A 21,466-nucleotide genomic window follows, 5' to 3' on the forward strand; every position below is an offset into this window, starting at 1 on the left:
TCCGCTTGGCATCTTTGGAGCAGTCAGCATAGATATTCAATGAGTACACTTAAAATGCCTGAAGATGACTTTTGTCATGCACATTTCTCCTCAAACACCAATTTCAATTTGATTTTATTTCTACAGACATTTGTTTTGAATTAGATTTTTCCTTACATCAAACTTTCATCAGGAGTAAATGGGGTTAATTAATTTCTGTTCTGAAAGAAACAGTCATAGTAAAGAAAAACCAATCATATCTACAAGCAACTGGTTCCATTCAGCAATCACATGTTCTAAAAAGTTATAAGCTATCAAAAAATGTATAACTAGCAAAAATGATTCCTCTTGTTTTTCCTTTTCTGATTTTTAGTTTTAATATACTTGTAAGATGGTAAGGCACACAATTATGATCGAGATATTTCTTGCTTTGGCTTCGAAAGTTTCTAGTCCTTTTTCACTATATTAAAGACTTGCATTAATATTACAATTAAGTATGTACTGGTCCCTAGTTTTTAGGGCCCCCTGGCTACTTTACTGAGGAACAAACACTGTATACTCAGTTGCTAAATGATAATTGTAAAATATACTGATGCAAAATGGAAGCTCCAGTGAGATAGAGAAGGGGCACAAAAAAGAACTGTGCACAACGGACAATTTATTTTCCTAGGAGATGTTACTCTAGAAGCCTAGATAATTTTCACTCACCTTTTTTTTAGCTTAGGAAGAAAGCCATCAGAATGCCTTCACCACCTGGGTTGCCACATTTCTCTTGAGTTTCCAAGAGGAAATACCCAAGTTGCTGGGGCAGGTAAGCAAGCAATAGGAAAGGAAAATATACTTTTTAAAAAACAAAACAAAAAAAACCCCTGAAGAATGCTCAACAGGGCAAAATAAGTCTGCTACAAGAAATAAAACAGAATCTTAAGCAACATAAAAATTTTCCCAATTGGGCAAGATTTCAATTTTTTTGTTTTAATGATCAGCTCATGCAGGTCTAAAAATCCTTGTACCTCGAGGGATTAATCTAAAAAAACACAGACAACCTGATTTCACACAATTTCCTTGTATCCAGAAATGTTTTAACATCAGATAATGCCAGTCAGCTTTCACTCTTACACAGACATCTGAATAAACCTGAAGTCTTTGGCTGAAATATCTAGTTAAAAGCAAACTCTGCTTAGGCACAATCGTTGTTAAAACTGGTAAAGGGAATAAGAATAAATTAAATTTGTGCAGGGAGAGGATCCTGAATGAAAGGGAGGGCTCTACCCACAATCAAGGTTAAAGCATGATGAATATTATTTTACATAGGTTTTAAATATCAACAGAGGTTTTAAATATTGAGTGAGCTTTATTTGCTTGTATTTAATTTTTGTAATTCTCACCTGCCTGACTGGCCTGGAGTTTTTATTTGACCAGGCTGGTCTTCACTTACTGGAGAAATGATATCAAATTGTATAGGCGTATCAGGTGCAACAATCGAATCCAAGGAAAGCGCAGACAATGACGTCGAATCAGATCCCAAAGATCCAGTGCTACTGGTACGATTTGTAGGAGGCCGAGACTGTCTAAAAAGGCAAGAAAACTAGGAAACATTTCAACCATCTTGACTATCTTTTGCATTTCAGCAGAGAACAACTGATCTAATTCAGAAGTCAAACATTTTCTTACAAATAACGAAAGGTAAACTTTTATCCAAACAATAGAATAGTCTCGACTAAATATTTTGAAGACAAATGCCTGTTGAGAGCAAACATGAAACAGAACGTATCATGAAATAAATCTAAAAGGAGAGGCTAACAAACTGAACACTTGAGGTCATCAAAATGATCAACTAAATCTAGCAGGAATATTTAAAGGCAGTAACAATAAAATTTCTCAAATTAATATAAATGAAAATAAAACTTCGTTTTTTATTGTCAATTTCTAATTTTTATTTTATAATTTCTAATTGGTTGTGGCTTGAGAAAAATAAATTCTGTAGGACAAATAAGATAGCAATTACTCTCATTTTAAATTCCGAAGCTAGAAAAAGCACATCAGTGCCTAATTAAGGATCAGTGATTCCTTTCAGATTAAAATGAAATAGTAGGGAAAACTGAGCCAGATAAGTTACAAGTAGAAACTGAATGAAATATAGCTGAAGCTAGAGGTTACAAGAGCTGTGTCAAAAGTTCTTTCCAATAGTATCTACTAATTATCAAATGATGTAAAACTATTTTGTCCACACATATAATAATCAAAGAATCATATCATATCACCGATTTCAGATTTAAAATGCTATGGGAAAAAAACAGGAGACAAAGTAACAATTGTACATTTTAATAGCAACTATACAAGTTTTGGGACTTATTATAATAGCAGCACTCTGCATACTTAGAAAATTATTTGAAAGAAGTCCAACAGCTCAACTTTATTAGGCTTTCACACAAACCTGAAGAGAGATGTTGTTTTAAATCACATTAACTCTACTGGGTGGATTCTTTAAAGCAGCAATGCTTTCTATTTAAGCTTGATAGATTGGGGTAGTGATTGCTGCTTTAATGAATGGCAAAGAAATATTATGATTAATAAGGTCCAAATTGATCTTCCAAGCAATTTTCAAAATATGATCTTTATTTACTTCTTGTGAATTAATTGCATTCACCCACCGAAAAGTCCAGGCAACAGTCTTTCAAAGAGTTAACTGCGTAACAGACCTTATCAGTTCCTTGCGATAATTGCAAGGCTCCAACCGAAAGGCTGCGAATTAAGTTCTGGCAAGTAGTCTCTCTGTGGCATGAAATACAATGAGTAAAATCTTCAGAAAGATGAACTGTTGTCTCCTACGACAACCATTCCCCTTTCCTTCTATTTATTCCCCAGCCAGGGAGGGGCCATTCAGCGTCCACATGTGCTTTGCTTTCCGAGTCAACTCCTTGTCCTCCGTTGTTCCCCTCTCCTAACAGCTCTGAACATATGTCTATCTATATGTCTACAGGTCCCAGCTGTTCTTTCTCCTCACTCATATCAGCCTCCAAAACAGCTGCCTTTACAGTGGCTGGGAAATATCGGACGGCCCTGGCTCTATCTGTGTCTGAGGCAGAGCACTCATCAGAGCTTTCCACAGATTCCAGAACTGGCCCAAGTTTCTCCCCAACCTCCTCATTGTCCAAGTCTGCTGCCAGACTGGTGGGCCACAACAGACAGCTTTATAAGCGTCTACATCCTAAATATAATAACAGATGGTTAACAGAGGGATTTGAAGATTAGTGTAACCTGCAGACTGCTTTTTTCATACATACATACATGTTAAATTTAATTGACCACTTTGTTCTCCTTTTTTTGTACACTATTGTTTTGTAGTTGTGGTTGTTAGAGTTGAATGTATGTTTCGGTTTTGTTTTATTTTGTTTCTTTGTTTTACTGTTTTGTGATAAAACAATAAATTTCAAAAACTATTTTACAAAATATAAAACATGTTCTTTTCTGCTGTTTAGTGACTTACATAATTGGCCTCATGCTTTCATGTCTCTGCTGGAAGGAAGGTGAGGGAGTGACAGCCTCTAAAGCTGACTGATTTACACGGGCAGCAATTTCCTATATTGTTAGGAAAAAAAACAAATATTTTTTTTTCATTTAATTAGATCTAAAATAAATGAATATATGAAGATCTTTAGTAAGCACTGTAACTAATTGAGCAGATATACTTAAGTGATGAAATGTGAATTTATGAAAACACAGCAGTTAATCATTTCTAATGAGAAACACTGCTAAGCATACAGTCTGAACCAAAAATCAATTATTAGGGGTCTTGGGGCAATGTAACTTTTTCTATATTCATCTGCCATGCAGAAGGAATACTGCAGGTAGAAATTGACCTTCCTCTAAGCAAGCCATCTTACCAAAAAACATTCTCCATCCAAATTGGAACAAGGCTTTAATGCCAATGGAAGCTTTCCCAACCAAAAATGTAACCATATAAACAGTGATTTCCATCCAAGAAAGAAAGAGGAAGTAATGGGAAAAGGGACAAAGAAAAGAAAGTTGGGAATAAAAGGAAAGTGATATAAAGTCATATGCACATGTACAAGAAACAAAAGAAAGAACATACATACAACTGCATATTTTACATGAGATACAAATGCAGGACTGAAAAGTTATAATAAAATAAAATCCCATTTTCCACCAACCCAGCCTATTTCTTCTTTCTCTCTCTCAATCACTACATTCTCTTTGCTCCACTAAAATGTAAATGCAGAATTAAAACCAATTTTTCTCTCAATCTGCATAAACAATGAATTTTAATCTCAACATTTATTTCAATATTCAAATGTGCTCTGGAATCAAATGTTTCCCCAAATTTAAATGTAAGTTTCACATCTAAGAGTATTTTATTTTTTTATATTAAAGGAGTATAATCACATTACCTCTGGGTTTTCGCTGAGGTAAATCTGTTTAGAGATATTGTTTATTGTGCATATCCACTGAAAAAAAATTTAAAATACAGTTAGGTAATTTTCTGCCCATTATATACTTTCTATTTCTAGATTATTGTTAAGAGATTAAAAACATGGTAAATGCTTTAGTCTGGTCAGAAGAATAATTTTTATCCTTGGAAATTATCAAAAATAGGTGCCGGATTATGAATTTTTTTCAGATAAGTAAATCTCGCCTTGTCCTTAGCCTGTAACTCTCCAATAACAAATAATAAAAAAGTAGTTGACATCTTAACAATCCTTGCATGCACAGACTAAGTTAACAATAAGCCACACACAAGATATTTACAATTAGTTTTCAAACTACAGAGCAGGACAGAGGAAACTTGTGACTTTCCAGATGATGTTAAATTCATTTGTTTCATGAAATTAGTCATGTTTGCTGGGCCTTTTGCAAATTGTGATCCTACAACTTTTGGATCTGATACTTTCTCCAACACTGTCACATAAGCAAAAGAAAAGTTCATGCATTTTTTTTAAAATCATCTTTAAATAAAGTTTCCATGTATCTAGCTGAATTTTTTCTCGATTTTTTTTTAATGATTCCAATAATAGAAGTGAGAAATCACAGGCTTGCTAAATGTGAAATAATCCACACAAGATGCAGTTTTAATACTAAAGTAGCAATGTGGCACATCTGAAATTCTTTTCCCTGTGTTGATTACTCAGCACTGACAGCAGCTGGTTTCAAACCTATTTTAAACTGCCTTGTTACAAGTGAGAACTTTCTACTCTGCCTTTCTTTTGGTTTGAAAGCTGGCACAATTTTCCACTGTTGAGGATGCTCAATTTCATGATAAAGTTGATTCCTGAATTGAAATGTACCTAAATCTACATTTCACAAACTATATAATAAATCATGAATTGCTTAATCAGGGGTCACCAACCTTTTGGACCTCAAGGACCACCAAACTCATTTTAAATCCCACTAACCGGTTCTTGTGGGCATGGCCTGAGTTGTGGGTGTGGCTTGGTGGTCATGTGACTGCTGGGCATGGCTTGTATGTAAATATTATAAATATTTATATATTGAATTTTTTATAAACAAAAAGAGCAACTTTTACCCAAAATCAGGCAAAGCAGGCAGGCAGATTGAGTTGCTCACAGAATCATTCAGTGATCTATCTATCTGCCATCGGCTAGCTCACAATTTGCTTGCTATGAGTCTGCACTGAATAATAGAACCTTCAGTGCTAAGGGAGGTTTGGCTGTGCTTAACAGCAGAGCCGAAGATCTAAAGACTAGCTAGAAACCAAGAAATCCAACCGTTTTCTGCTTCCTAGCTAATCTAAATCTCCCGCCATAGCAGAACAGATGATGGTCGGAAAAAGGAAAAATAGAAATTTTGCAGGCAAGTTTGCCGGGTAAGGAGTGAGTGAGCGGGGAGGGTTCCTGCAGGTCATGTGGGCTGTGCAGCCTTGTGTTTCTGCGCAGCCTGGATTAATTGCTTTGGATGCTGGGCAAATGGTTCATATTTATGATGGTTGCCATGTCCTGGAGTCATGTGATCCTTTTGCAACTTTCTGACAAACAAAGTCAATAAGGGAGCCAGATTCACTTAACAACCTTGTTACTAACTTGACAACTGCAGAGATTCACTTAACAAAGGTCTCACTTAGCAAGAAAAATTTAAAAAAGTGATCTATTTATTGTAAGAAAAAGGCTTTCATTAATTAGATATATTTGTCAGGCTTGGGCAATTTTACTCCTTAAACCCTCACAAAACATTTATTAGTTTCAATAACCATTCTGTTAAAAAGCTTACTTCTTCGTAATCTTTTCTGCTCTCAGCTTGCAAAATTGAAGACCTGTTGGACCAGGAAATAAAAATAAGAAACAAACTGAATTATATTTTTCAAGCAAAGCCGGGAAAAGAAATGTTCATCAAGTTGTTGGCTTCAAGTTACTGATACATGCAATTCTTTATTCACTATAGTATTTATACCATGCTAAATTCCAAACAAAATCCACTAATGGACATTGCCCACCTATAATATTTATCTTTGCATTGTGGAACTCAGCATATTTCATTTGAGCTATGTTCTACGGACAATTAGCCACCGATATACCTCAGAGATAATTTATGTTGTCCAAGCTTGTCTTTTGCGAACATCTCTCAGTAACAACCAGTAAGATTGCACAGAACGAGAGGAAGGTATCCCTATTGCATTTTAGGCTGAGAGGAAACTAGGCAATCAGAAAGAAAAAGCTGGAAGACAACTTTTCCCTCTAACCTGAAAACAAGGATTGAAAATACCCATAACATTTTAGAAAGAAAACAAGAAGACAGTAGACAAGATTACACATGAAAATCTAAATACAGAATCGCCTTCAGTGAAATGGGCAGCATACACGTTTGACAAATAAATAAAATGATAAAAACAAGCAAAATATATTTAGATTGCTACCTAGAAAGCAGCATCAAGTTCTGATTAAATAAGTTGGTTTAAAGTAATAGAAATTTCTCTTATGCCTGCCAAGTTTTCAATCTGGGAAAGATATGGATTTATTCTCCCTTGTCTCCCAACTTTAGAGAGAAACTGAAAGGCGGCAGGAAATACTTTCTAAATGTTTCTCCCTTACTAAAAACATATGTAAGAAATGGTAATACAAACTTTTTGCCATCAAAAGATGTTATTTGAAAGCAGTATCTTCTGTCTTCACAATCCACAGCCATTACTGAACAATTGTCTATATCCATTACAAGTCCTCCAGCAACTTCACCTCTTCCTTGGCTCATTAGGTTTCCACCCTGTGTGAAGTAAAACTGTCTGTCCCAACTGGAAGACACCAGTCCTGTTTTACTGAAGTAAGAAAAAAAGGAAAACTGACTTAGTCCAACCTAGCAGCATCAAATCTCTAATGAAAAAATAAGTTATTATAAGTTTTGGGCTGGGAGATAATTTCATATAATTGAATGCAGTTATGCATAGATTATTTTGGTATAGCAAGAAATACCAAGAGAATATAAATAGCGCTTAACTAAATTTCTCAACATATTGTTTTATCAGCAAAATACTACTGCTCTCACATGCACACACACACACATGCGCACGCGCGCGCGCACACACACACACACACACACACACACACACAGACTCATTTTGAGCTTTAAAAATAGCTTTAAGGTGTCACCACTTTATATTCTTACTCCATAGCACACCTGTAGTCAAAACACAGGAAACAGTGTCTGCAGTCATACAGCAAAGATGTAACTTTCATATAACTCTTCTTGGCTGTTCAAATATACTATAAATATACTTGCCAGATGGTGAAAAAACACTTATAGAAGAATAATATGGGTAAAAATTACATTATGTCTGCTGTTTCCTTCATCAATAATTTCAAGAAAAATGAAATATTGTAATGCAAAAATATTTTGGGCTAGGACCCAAAAAACTAATTGTCAGATCCATCAGCTTTGGCTTGGCATTTGCTGGCATCCTGTCATCAAAAGACTAGGGTAGAGGGATGGGGACAAATGAGCCATAAACCTGTGTGCATCTTTGTGGGAATTAGGAAGGGGGGATATGACAGCTTAGGAAGAGCTGAGGAAGAACCTGGAACCAGTTCATGCCAGGCATCTTCAAGGTCGTTTATCCTGAGTGTGGAAAGTTACCAGCCGAAACACCTCAGTGTTCCCAAAACTTCTCAGTGACATCACATTGGCTGAACTTGGACTGGTCATGGGGAGGGATGGGGAATGAAAGAAATAGTTTTGTGTTATCGCATGAGAAACTCAGAATCCGCCTGACTTTACTGTAACCAGCATCTCTTAGTAAAAGTACCTTTCTCTTTAATCAAATGGAGTCAAGGGATCTGACTGGGGCAGATCTGAATGTAATATTATGGGCAAACAAATTTTATTTTTTAGTGCTCCTTTATTTCATATCTCCTGTGACTTTAAGCTCACTGGGGCAAGAACCAATAAATAAGTCATTGCAATCCAGAGACAGATGCAATTCACTTTTAAAGCTGAACCCTTTTGTAAAGAGGAGCTGCTGCAACAAAAATAACAAATGAAGGAGCAGCTGTTCTCCCAGATGTATATATCGCTTCTGAGGTTTCTAGCCAAATTATCATGAGACAAGCTAAATTATATATTGTGCCATGAAACATCATAAACAAGATCTTGAATTTAATGACAAATCTGTACTGCATGCTGGTTGGTATTGGACATTATTTAAAATCTTTAAAACTATTAATTTTGGTAATTATTTTTTTACATGTAACATGCTATGCAAGACCCCTATAATTTATAACCCAGGCTATTCAGGCTTATATGTATCTGAAATTGGTTCTTACTTTCTTGCATTTAGGTAACCAGCCTTGCGAGTAAGGTTTCTTTGGACCAAAAATTTTGTAGTATCAGGATCTGGTAAATAAAGTGGATCACTGGCTATTTCCAAATCTTCTATAGTCTGTTGCATCGTCTCCACTTCATGATCCATTTCCCTGCGAACACTAAAATCATAGGGTTTTTTAAAAAAAATATTCACAATAGCTAAAGATAATGTTTTAAAAGAAACAGCATTACTTTTCAGAGAAAAAATGAACTTACTCCTGAACACTTGTCCCGATATTTGTTAAAAATTCTTCCAGCTGTTCAGAAAGGTTTTCTGAGCCCATCTTAAAGAAGTTTATCTTTTAAAAGAAAATGCATACTTATTAATTTACTTGTAACTTATAGAATTTTAGAACTTTCTTTGGTGACTAAAAACATAATTCACCTTTACAGATGTAAGATCATAAATCCCAAGATACTTATAATTAGTTAGGTTTTTCTATCAACAAATTACACTTACATGCTTACTTTTCCACAGAGAGGTTAACCATTTAGTCTTTCTACTTGATTTGATTGAATTGATATAGCTGCCCATGCCACACAAGGTTAATGTTTTGGCTTGGTAGTATTTTAATACTTTGGATGCTCAAAATACTTTAATGTAGTATTCCAAAATCTCCCCTCCACCATGCATTTTGGAATTTACCTGAGCCTGCATATAGCCTAATAAGGGTTCCAACATAGCAATTTTCTTCTTATACTGCAGTGTATTTAATGCACAGAAGTAATGCATCATAGTCTGATGTTGTTTTTTCCTAGAAGTATATACATCTTCTGTAGCTTCATATTTGACCTTTAAAAATATAATTCAAAGCAGTTTACCATTAAAATTTCTTGCAATGATGTGAAAAAAATCTAAATTTATATATACTTTTTCCAAAATACATTTTTCTTCTACTCATTCTCTACAGATTTGCAATTGTAAATATATCTTCATGTAAAGTTCTTTTTAAAATAGTCCACATTATGATGTCACATGAGAAATAGGTTTTGTTTTTTTCCAGGGCATTATGTGAACTGCTTGGCAAAAGGTATTAAATATTACATTACCGAAGAAAGGATGGGATGGGAAGGGATGAGGAGGGAAGGGGGAGAGAGAGAGAGAGAGAAAGAGGGAGGGAGGGAGGGAGAGAGAGAGAGAGAGAGAGAGAGAGAGAGAGAGAGAGAGAGAAATGCAGCACTGCTACTACTGAGATCTCCATTTTGCCAGTTTTAGTTTAGTTTAGTTTACTTTATTGTCACTGCATCTCATACAATGAAATTAAATGCCATCTTCAGTGTACATTATAACTATAAAACTAAAACACAAACATACATCCTTCACATTCTATACAACTGGACTGAAAACCCAATACTGCATTAATATTGCACTATATAGTAGAATTCAATATAGTTACTGCCCTGGGATAAAAGCTGTTTTTCAGCCTATTTGTCCTTGTTTTTATTATCCTGTACCATCTGCCAGATGGTAATAGTTTAAAAAAATTAATGTGAAAGTTGTATAGAAGAATATCCCACTGAATAAAGAAACTGGTAACTCTGGACAGGAACACATAGCTGAACTACATATATTTCATGAATATATGTAGTATATTTCATATATTGCATTCACTAGAATTATCATGTAATTATTACATAATTTTTAAGATAACTGAAAAACAACATAGACTTTTTACATTATTATAGCTGGATTAAAGTTTCACAAACCTTCTCATTTTCTCTTTTTTTTGACAGTCGACTATATCTGGTAATCGCAGCATCATGATCTGAAAAAAACAAGTTCTACAATATTTAAAAAGTAGCTACAAACATTACAAATGTTTAAGGCAAAAAGCAACTAGACTTCAGTGAAGTACTAATTCAGGCAATTAGGCTAATTTTGCTTTTTTCAACAATACAGAAAAAAAATCTGTTTCCAATAATTTCAGACATGTTTTTATCATTTCAAGATAAACAAAATCTATTATCCTGATGCACTGATTATATCAATAAGATATCCTTTTTTATATAATGTCCCATTAGAACAAGAGCTTACTCATCATAATTTCCCCCCAATTACCTTGTATACAGTTATCTAGGATTAGTTTCCCTTTCATTTTTAGATTGAAAAATTGCTTTTTTAAAATAGCAAAATTACTCTGAAATCCCTTCATAAAATGTTAATCTTTACTGTTTATAATATTATAATCATGCAAAATCAAATAAAAATAAACCATGAAATTAAATTCTAAAACATACTTTACCATTGCTGGAGATCTGGAAAACCTCTTTTAAAGTCAGAATTTCTGAAATGAATGTAAGAAAATGTGCAGCGTTACTATAATTCTGCTGTTTTAATGTAAGATGAACAAAATTTGATTCATTTATTATAGGTCTTCAGGTGGCCTACATTTCAAGGTCTATATGAATTGTTTTGTAATGAGAAAATAATTCCCTAAAGTTATGGGATCGTATCCAATGGTAGAGTTGTTTCTTCCTCTGTTTTCTCCTACACTTCTCTGAAAAGCCTTCCCCCAAAGTCAGGGGCTCTCTTTTAAATGCCATGTCATTTGAGATTGTAAACTTGCTGTGGCAGAACTCACCTAACTATATGAGATTTTTGAGGGATTCAGAGGGTTTGGGCAGAGAAATAAGAAGAGTTTTCAACAAGTAAATGCAGCCCATATAAGTGAAATCACAATAGCTGTACAATTCTACTTAAATTTAAGCCTATTACTTCATTAAAACATACACAAGGTTACAGTTTCATATTTCAGGAGGATTAATACGCACAGATTACTAATGCATAAGTATTCAACTCTACTGAACTCAAGGGATAGGAGCACTGCATTCTGTCAAACATACTGTACAGGCAGAAATAGACCCCCCTTCCCTTGTTCTCTGCTCTCCACCCATTCAACTTTTTTATTCTTGCATGTATATTTATTGTGTTCTTTTTCATTTATTCTATTGTTCTATTATCTTACTTCTGTTCTGTTTACTCTTTTCATTTCTTCATTTTTATTGTCCTTATATTTATTGTTGTAAGTCAATATTATTATTTGCAAAATAGGCAGCAAATAAATTTAACAAGCAAAATAAATAAAAAATGGAAACAAGAGGTCCCTCAAATAACCAGGGCCCATGCCATAAAGAGCTTTATAGGTGGCAATCAGCACCTTGAATTGCTCCCAGAAAGCCACGAGCAAAGACTGCAGTTTGTGTATATGGGTGCAACATGAAGTATCTATTACTGTTTGGGCCACTGCATTTTGTACCCATTGTAGCTTCTGGATAGTCTATAAGGGCAACTTCATACAGAGCACACTGCAATAATCCAATCCTGAGATAACCAGGATATAAATAGCAATCTGAAGGTCCTCCTCACTGAGAAAGGATGCAAATGGCACACAAAATAACCTGTGTAAAGTTCCACCTGGGCACAGCGGACGAGCAGAAACTGGGAGTACAGGAGAGTCCCCGCCCAAACTGAGTAGCAGTCTTGAACGAGGAAATACAATTCTTTCCAAGAACAATGATGGAAATGTCTCTACCAAAAGGTCCATTCAGTCTATTTTATTTATCCGATGGATGGATGGATGGATGGATGGATACATATATACATACATATATACACACATACATACATGATAGATAGATAGATAGATAGATAGATAGATAGATAGATAGACAGACAGACAGATAGAGCTAGACAGACAGACAGACTGCAGTGACATAGGAATTGGTAATGTAATCAACTCTACATTTGGTCACTATTTCTCCCTGCATCTCCCATTATCGGCCATGCTGCCTTGAGACTGCTGGAAGTTGTGGTTCAGCAACTTCTGCAGGGCAATCACTTATGCATTCCAACTTTTATCATTCCCTTTTGCCTAAAACTATTTTCAATGGGACAAAGGTTCTTAGACTTCAGGAAGCTACTATAGATGAAATATATATTAGCTATTATTATACAAAACATTGTCTAGCAATCTGTGATTTTTGTGACAATTCTTGTACCTTTTAGATTTCTTTCTTTGAATTGTGTGATAGGAAACATCATGGCATCTGCTAATTGAGTTGATAGTACCGCATGACAAGAACTGAGCTAAGAAGAAAAAAACAAGTATACACTGTTTTACTTTTGTGTGCAAAAATAAGAAAAAATGTTATGGAAGCAGGGGCTGAAGAAGCAGCAGAGCCTGGCATCTTTATATCTGTTCTTTTTTGCATAAGTGGATACAAAATTATACACACACACACACACACACAGTTTAGCATTATTTATTATTAATTATTTAGCATTATTTTAGTCTGATGTAATAATTTATTACATTCAAATCAGACCCAAAGAAGGCAATATCACAAACCATGATATAATCCTTTGAGGCAGAATAAGTCTGCATTTCAATATCCCCATTGAGAAAGTGTTGGTGCATGCCATTAGGATTATGCCATTCAAAAAATAGTTTGTTGGGATCACACTGTGTATTGTTTGAGAGAAAGGGAGATGACCTGGACAGCAATATAAGAACTAATATATAAGCAAATAGGATTGACCATTCCTTAAATCCTAAGAAGCAAGATTTGGCAGAGATCCACTGGGGTATAGAAAGAAGAGGAAGTAAAATACAATCAAGCTTGCAAAGTTTTATTATTATAAACTATTTCAATAAAGTATAAATCTTATTCTCTTATAGTTGATTTTCTGGCCTGTTCTACCTAGTGTGACTGACAGCTTGCATGGTGTGAAAGTTACGGGCATCACATATCATCTGTAGAACCTGCTTGATAATGATGCAAAGGAGGCAGCAATCACAGCCCAAGCTAGCAGCAGTGACATTGTAATGTATAATTAGCCAGTTCTAGAAGCCAAATTTAGACACCTAAATAGAAGATCAAAACCAGGGACACCAAGACAGAAGTCTTAGAAATGCTGTTTGTTTCATGTGCAGCCAACCAGATAGGCAGAGCTCAGAGATCTCAATGCAATTATGGCATGATGGCAGCAGATGGAGATGCTTAGATTTGTTAGTCACTGGGAAACATTTCAGAACAAACTAAACATGCATCAAAGGAATCTAGGCTTTTGGCACATAAAATCTAAAAGGTCACAGACCAGTTTTTAAATTGATTCCTGGGAGGAAATCAACAGACAATGGGTACCAATCAATTCAGAATGGTGTAAACACTTTTAAAAAAAAGTTAGGACCAAAATTGTACATGGATGCTGGTCATGGCAACCAGAAGATAAAATGATAACAAGACAGCCATGAAAAAACTTAAGCCAACAACTTTTCATTTTTTTAAAAAAAAAGGAACAGAATGCACAGTTGTTTGGATACAATGCTTGAAATCTCCAAAGAATATTGTAATTGTTGTAATAATAGGGACTTTGATTATCCAAATATAAACTAGATATGTTGTGCTCAGGTTATGACAAAGAGATCACAATAATGGTCTCTTAAAACAGCTGATCTTGAAACAAATAGAGGGGAAGCAAACCCAGATTCAATTATAAGGGGTTACTATGGTTAAGTATGGTAGAACTGACAGGAAAGAATGACTGTAATACTATTTTATACAGCATGCAAATGGAAAGCTGCGCTAACTGCAAATTCTAACGCTATCATGTTGACTACAAAAGAGTCAGTCCTCCTGGGCTCATGGCTTCTGTCTGGACAACAAATATATTTGCAAAATTACATCTTATGGAGTAAGTATGGACTGTTCAGAAGTAGCAGCCTTTACACATTGTTACTCATATCATTGTCACTTTGTGGGTGGATTATCCTAATGATTTCTATATAGGACAGCAACATTTTCTGAGTGCCACAAAAAGGGATCTTCTGAAAGACATTTGGGGAGTAATAAGATTATGTTACCCTGAATAGTGATGCTTCAGATTAATTGACCATAATGGCATTATTTCTGGTTTTTTAGTCTTTGATATTAATACTATAAACTGTTCAAAGTCTTTAGAAATGGAATGATATAAAAGTTGCATGCACGGAAAATAGGCTGATAGGTTTTTAGAAAGAAAGACTTACCTCATCTATCACTTTGGCAAACTGCTGAAGAGTAGAATTCATGACTTCATCATCACCACCCAAAGGAAAGCGCTACAAAAAAAACAACAACCCACCACCACTTTTTAAATTCTGTATTTATTTTTTTCACTCCAAAAAAAATTCACAGTAACATTGCAAAGGTCTAATAACTTGTACAAATTTTAACATTGCTAGAAAATAAAAGAATCTATAACTATAACTTGCTAAAGTTTGTTAAATTTATATATATTGTATTGCTATATTTAAAAGGTATCGAAAACACCTGTTGGCCAGGAGAATTGTGCACATGTGTGTGCGTGCACACACATTCGCACATCCACAAGGTCTAGTAAATCCTGTTATTAAATTATGAACATTTTGATTTAAAAAATTGTCCATTTATGGCAGTTTCAATTTATTTTTATCAGTTTTCCCCTTTCTGTGTTTCTATTTGTTATTTTCTGGTTTGTGTGGTTACAGACATATAAACTTCTCATGTTTTAATCAGACTATGCATGTTTTAATCTCTTATTTCTTTGTAAGCTGCCAAGAGCCATTTGATTTTGCAGAGTAAATATATCATAAGATAAATAAATGTATGTTCTTATAATAACAAAAACTGAGCAAAAATAAAGTGTATAGGCCTTATAAGAATAAATGGAAAAAATAATGAATTTAATTTCTATGTGCTAACCTGCTGTTAAAACATATAGGTGGAGTTTATATAAGATGCTACAAAACAGGCAAAAACAGATTAGCATAGTCTATAATTATTTTTCCATGTTGGAGGATCAGTCACTATCCTGATATGTTGTAAAAATCAAGCTGCCACATTAACCCATTCAACTTGGATCAAAACATAACATTTTCATTTTATAAGTGAACTCTTACCTGTTTCTCATATTCTTTTAGAAGCTTTGAAGTCAAATGCGTTGCCGCACTGAGTTCATTCTGAAAAAGAGAATTTATTCTGATTTTTAAAAGATTTTTCAAATATAAATGACAATAGAAGTACAATATAAAATAATCAGAGTTAAACAATGTATAGAATAGAATACTTTATTGGCCAAGTGTGATTGGACACACAAGGAATTTGTCTTGGTGTAAATACTCTCAATATACGTAAAGAAAAGATACATTCGTTAAGAATCAAGAATCATAACGTACAACACTTAACGATATTCATAGGGTACAATCAAGAATCAAATCATACTAGGAAACAGTCAATATAAATTGTAAGGATACAAGCGACAAAGTTACAGTCCTACAATCACAAGTGGGAGGGGATGGGTGATAAGGAGTGATGAGAAGATTAACAGTAATAGTAGTGCAGAGTTTGTAATAGTTGAACAGTGTTGAGGGAATTATTTGTTTTGCAGAGTGATGGCTTTCGGGGAAAAACTGTTCTTGTGTCTAGTTGTTCTGGTGTGCAGTGCTCTATAGCATCGTTTTGAGGGAAGGAGTTGAAACAGTTTATGTCTGGGATGTGAGGGGTCTCTAAATATTTTCACAGCTTCTTTTTGACTCATGCAGTATACAGGTCCTCAATTGAAGGCAGGTGGGTAGTAATTGTTTTTTCTGCAGTCCTAATTATCCTCTGAAGTCTGTTTCTGTCCTGTTGGGTTACAGAACCAAACCAGACAGTTACAGAGGTGCAGATGATAGACTCAAGAATTCCTCTATAGAACTGTATCAGCAGCTCCTTGGGCAGTTTGAGCTTCCTCAGTTGGCGCAGAAAGAACATTCTTTGTTGTGCTTTTTTGATGACGTTTTTGATGATAGGTGTCCATTTTAGATCATGTGATATAGTAGAACCTAGAAATTTGAAGGTCTCTACTGTTAATACTGTGTGGTCTAGTATTGTAAGAGGTGGTAGTCTGGGAGGATTTCTTCTAAAGTCTACCACCATTTCTATGGTTTTGAGTGTGTTCAGTTCCAGATTGTTCCGGTTACACCACGAGGCAAGTTGTATAACTTCCTGTCTGTATGTAGATTCATTGTTGTCTTGATGTTTCTTGTTTCTTTAACAAAGTGTGTATGCTTTTTATAACAATTATAATTTCCCATTTTTAAAGTGGAATGTTTTATTACAGTGTCATAGACTAGCATACACATTTTAAAATAGTTAACCATAGATTTAGCTAAACAAATAAAAATTAATCAAATTCCCAAAATTCTGAATGACCCATTACTTATAATAGAAAATAATATCACTCTTTCTAAGAGCAAAAATTAAACTGCACCAAAATATTTGGAAGTAAAGTCAACAAGCAAAAAGGACAGTACTGCATATTTATCTGTAGAAGCCTTAATCTATGCAGACTATAGATTCAAAAGTACTTGTAGAAGAGGGAAAGTTTTTTTACGAGTACATGCAAATGTAGGTTTTTATGCAGGAAGTTGAAGGGAGGCCACAAATTATGTTAAACTTGCACACAGCTTAATGATAGGCTGTTTTTGTAACATAAAAAAAAAGATTTCCTTTTTATGACATATCCTGGGATATATATTCAGCATAAATCAGCTTATTAATTAGTTTACTGGTTGGGCAATCAAAAAGATTGACTGCTCAGGAGGCAAATTAGACCTTGGCAGTTAGGCTTAAGGCGGGGTTTCCAATTTGATATTAAGATTTATTAAGAATCAATCCAATTAACCATATTATGCAATACATATAACTTAAATTGTTGCATAAAATGCTTACATCTAAATATATTCTTGTTAGAAACTTCTGAAGAATGTATAAGCTATTTATTAATGTTATTTGTAAACAATTAACATGGAAATATTAAAGGAAAACTATATTTCTCTTTTTCTTTTCATTCTTTTTTTCACATTCACATATATTTGCAACCAGTTACTAAAATCCCAAGAGTTAAAATTTTGGGTCCAGGTATTCTTCAATTTACAACCACTCATTTAGTTACTATTCAAAGTGACAATGGCACTGAAAAAAGTGACTTGTGACCATTTTTCAAATGTATAACCATTGCAGGATCCCAATGGTCACGTTATCAAAATTTGAGTGCTTAGCAACTGGCATATATTTATGACAGCTGCCGTGTCCCAAGATCATGTGGTCACCTTTTGTGACCTTCTGAGAAGCAAAGTCAACGGGGAAGCCACATTCACTTAACAACGATGTTACTAACTTAATAACTGCAATGATTCACTTAACATCTGTGGCAAGAAATGTCATAAAATGGGGAAAAAACTCACTTAAAACTCAGATTGCTTAACAATGGAAAATTTGGGCTAAATTGTGGTCATAAGTCGACAACTACCTGTATAATCATAAAAAATTGGAGAAATGACTGAAGATTAATTTCTGCATTTTATAGTCAAATTACCTGTGCCTCATAAATTCGGTGCATAGCTTTATACAACTGGTTAATATATCTGGAAATTGCAGCAGCATCTTCTTCAAATACACCCAGCAAAGATCGTGTCTAAAAAGAAGACAACATAAATTTTATAATATTGCAACTACACTATTGCATCTATATTTAGTAAAGTTCTATTTCATGTACGGGTAAGACAGAATCAGAATTGAAAACATTTCTATCTGATCTTTGACACATAGCTAAAAGTTACCTGGCAGAAAACACTTTTTAAGTCTATATGGCACCTCATTAAAACAAAGTATGCTGACATGACTACCTAAATTCCTTTCAGATTACGTAAGTTCCAGACTACGTAAGTTTCTTTCAGTAAAGTACTTCATTTACTATTCTTTTTATGAGCAACAGTGATAGGACATAATAATTAGATATTTGAGCTTTTATGTTTTTGCCAGTTATAAAAATTTAACACTGTATATTTTCAATCTACTTTATATTGAATTTGAAATCCAGATACAAGATAAAATTTCCTTTGAGTCAAGCTCTATGCTGGTTATCACATAGATATGTGAATGTTGTTTTCTTGGCTAAAATAAATTCAAAAAATAAATATATTATCTAAATGATAAAGTATAACTCAAGTTAAGCTTTATAATCTTAAAATACCATTTAAATCTGGGTTTTCAAACTGCTCCTCACTAACATGTGGAAACTGAACAGTAATAGAATAAGACCACTGTCCTTTTATGGATGGATAACTGGATATAAATACTGTATAAATAAACTAAAATAAATAAATCTAAATAAATCACTAAATAACTAAATAACTAAATAACTAAAATAAATCTTTCCAAGAATCTAACAACATATAGAATTTACATTTGTATGGATAAGAATGAATAGACAAGAAATTTTCATTTTAAATTCTCATTAACTAATTGATAATGACTTAAGATATTAAGTATATTTTGGGAAAGAATGTATACTGTGAATTCTGTGAAGAATGTATACTGTGGGATTTTTAAAGCTTAAAAAATCTTATAGAGGATAGGATCCTCAGGATTATACGAAACGGAAAAATGAGTGTCTTTCTTCAAGGACAATTTACATTTCCAGTGATAAGACAATCTTCAGGAGGCCTTCCTTGTGAAATATTTGGGCTGGCTACTCTAGGACACAGAATGCTGAAGTAAAGGGCATACAGATAATGTAACAGAGAGAGCTTTGCTAAATAATGTTGGCTGGAATTTCCAGGGAGGATGGTTGTCTCAATTATGAAAATTACAAAAGACTGATTAGATAAATGGCCTTAACTAGTTTTAATCCAATTTTAAATTAATTATATTTACAGAATTACAGGAATTTCCACTTCCTTAGAAGCAAAAGAACAGGGATGCAAAAATCCAACAAACAATAGATGGCATCAAAGAGATAGAGAGAACTTTACGTTTGCAGCCTAGATCTGAAAACCCTTTCTATCCATACAAGCAATCACATTTAAAGCACATGCTGTCAGTCTTTGCAATATTAATAAATGACTGAAAGTATCAAATTGAAAACTCATTCTTTGCCTTGTGAAACCAAAATGGTACCATTCAGAAACATTAACAAAATATCAGTAGGCTTGGGAAAATCCCAAGATTTGCCAAAGTATTAAAAAAGGCATCTTCAAGGAAAACATTTAAGAGTAGGAGACAATTAAATAATGAACTCAATGAAAATATGTTCAGTGATCAAAGTAGGGAGCAGAAGAAGAGTGGAGGAGCAGATGGAATGAAATATTCCAGAAAAGGACATGGCTTGTATTTTATGTGGAAGTATCCCATACTGCAATATTCTTGCAGTATTGCAAGTCCTATACTCTGTCTTTCTGTTTATACTGATGGTGGTGCTTAGAGATAAAGAACATACATGGGGAGCAACTTCTGCAGAATCCAACTAGGACTATGAATCGCATGCCAGTACCTAGGTGTCTTCAGCAGAAAAAACAGTATACTCAGAACTCTTGAAGAAGTAGAATTTTTCACTGGATATGTTCTTGACCAAGAAAATGTTTTAAACTGCACTGCTGTAATCTTGGGCATGCTGTAGAACAGGTATAATATGCCACAGCATGGATGGTGTCCTTGGCACACAAAGAATTGAATCATTGTCATGGTTATGTTAGCAGATGCGGCCTGAAGCTGACTAGAACAACTTGGAGTTAAAACCTATTTTGCCTGCTCCCGACAGGAGGGGAGACAGGACACTTTATAATATAGTAATCAAATGATGCTTAATTACTTTTTAACATAAAAACAATATGTTGTTGTATGAAAATAGATTAATAGCATTTACATTACAAAATGAAGCAAAAACATTAATCTGGATCTAATAAGAACATCACTAACTAAACGTCTGATCAAGTGCAACAAAGTATTTACAACTGCATTTATTATCTCAAATCTGAATGTCTGAATTTAAAAGTGATGTTAACATAAATAAGTCAAATCTATTATCAATAACAAGCAACACAAATGCTATGTGTTTTTCTGGAATCCTTCAAGTTCCACTAAAGCAAATAAAAAGGTAAGCAGGGAAAAGTTCCTTCCTTCTCGAGACCCAATTGTTGAATCTGAATGGCTGTAAAGTGTGTTAACTTTGATCTCAATGACTGTTTTAAAAGGGCAGTTTTAAAAAAATTGAAGTTGTATGCATATTTACTAGAAGTAATATCTTTAAATGATCACCGGCACTTGCAGAAGAACATGCTATTAAAACTGAATTTTAAAGAATTCTCAAAAGTGGAGGACTGTAAAGATTAATAGATGTAAAGAGCCTAATATCATGTAAATTCAGGGCATTAAATATATTATATTATATATAATATTTATATAATATGTTATATTGTATATTTATATATTATTATATTGTATGTAAAAACTGAACTCAATTCCACAATACAGATTATTTTATCAAAACTGCATCTATCTTGCCCATCAATATAATAGCTATAGCTAAGATCATAAGACTGAAAAGTGATGCTCAGATACAGCGCACAACAGATCATAAGAGGTTTTTAAAAGATATTCCTAATTCTTGTTTTTTGCAGCAACTGATGGGATACTGGTCAATACAGATGGTCCTCAACTTACAACTCTTCAGTTAGTGATCATCCAAAGTTCCAACAGCACTGAAAAAAGTGAGTTATGACCACTGTAACCATTCCCATTATCACAATCAAAATTAGGATCCTTGGCAACTGACTGATATTTATGACAGTTGCAGTGTCCCTGGGTCATGTGATCACAT

At 34.1% G+C, this 21,466-nt stretch overlaps 1 protein-coding gene across 1 annotated transcript in view; it reads right to left on the minus strand.

Moving 5' to 3' along the window:
* APPL1 (adaptor protein, phosphotyrosine interacting with PH domain and leucine zipper 1) overlaps positions 1–21,466 on the minus strand; it is a 38,646-nt gene that overhangs the window by 15,965 nt on the left and 1,215 nt on the right. Inside the window, exons 2-15 of the mRNA XM_026723711.2 lie at positions 18,185–18,283; positions 15,726–15,785; positions 14,835–14,906; positions 12,805–12,892; positions 11,049–11,090; positions 10,513–10,571; positions 9,452–9,598; positions 9,022–9,104; positions 8,766–8,924; positions 7,076–7,264; positions 6,226–6,268; positions 4,392–4,448; positions 3,470–3,561; positions 1,368–1,550 (exon numbers count right to left, since the gene is read on the minus strand). Of these exons, the coding sequence (XP_026579496.1) occupies positions 1,368–1,550; positions 3,470–3,561; positions 4,392–4,448; positions 6,226–6,268; positions 7,076–7,264; positions 8,766–8,924; positions 9,022–9,104; positions 9,452–9,598; positions 10,513–10,571; positions 11,049–11,090; positions 12,805–12,892; positions 14,835–14,906; positions 15,726–15,785; positions 18,185–18,283 (1,373 nt within the window). The remainder of the gene's footprint in view (positions 1–1,367; positions 1,551–3,469; positions 3,562–4,391; positions 4,449–6,225; positions 6,269–7,075; positions 7,265–8,765; positions 8,925–9,021; positions 9,105–9,451; positions 9,599–10,512; positions 10,572–11,048; positions 11,091–12,804; positions 12,893–14,834; positions 14,907–15,725; positions 15,786–18,184; positions 18,284–21,466) is intronic.

This window comes from Pseudonaja textilis, chromosome 2, assembly GCF_049901715.1.
Source record: "Pseudonaja textilis isolate UNSWEBS1 chromosome 2, rPseTex1.2, whole genome shotgun sequence".
Lineage (NCBI taxonomy): Eukaryota > Metazoa > Chordata > Lepidosauria > Squamata > Elapidae > Pseudonaja > Pseudonaja textilis.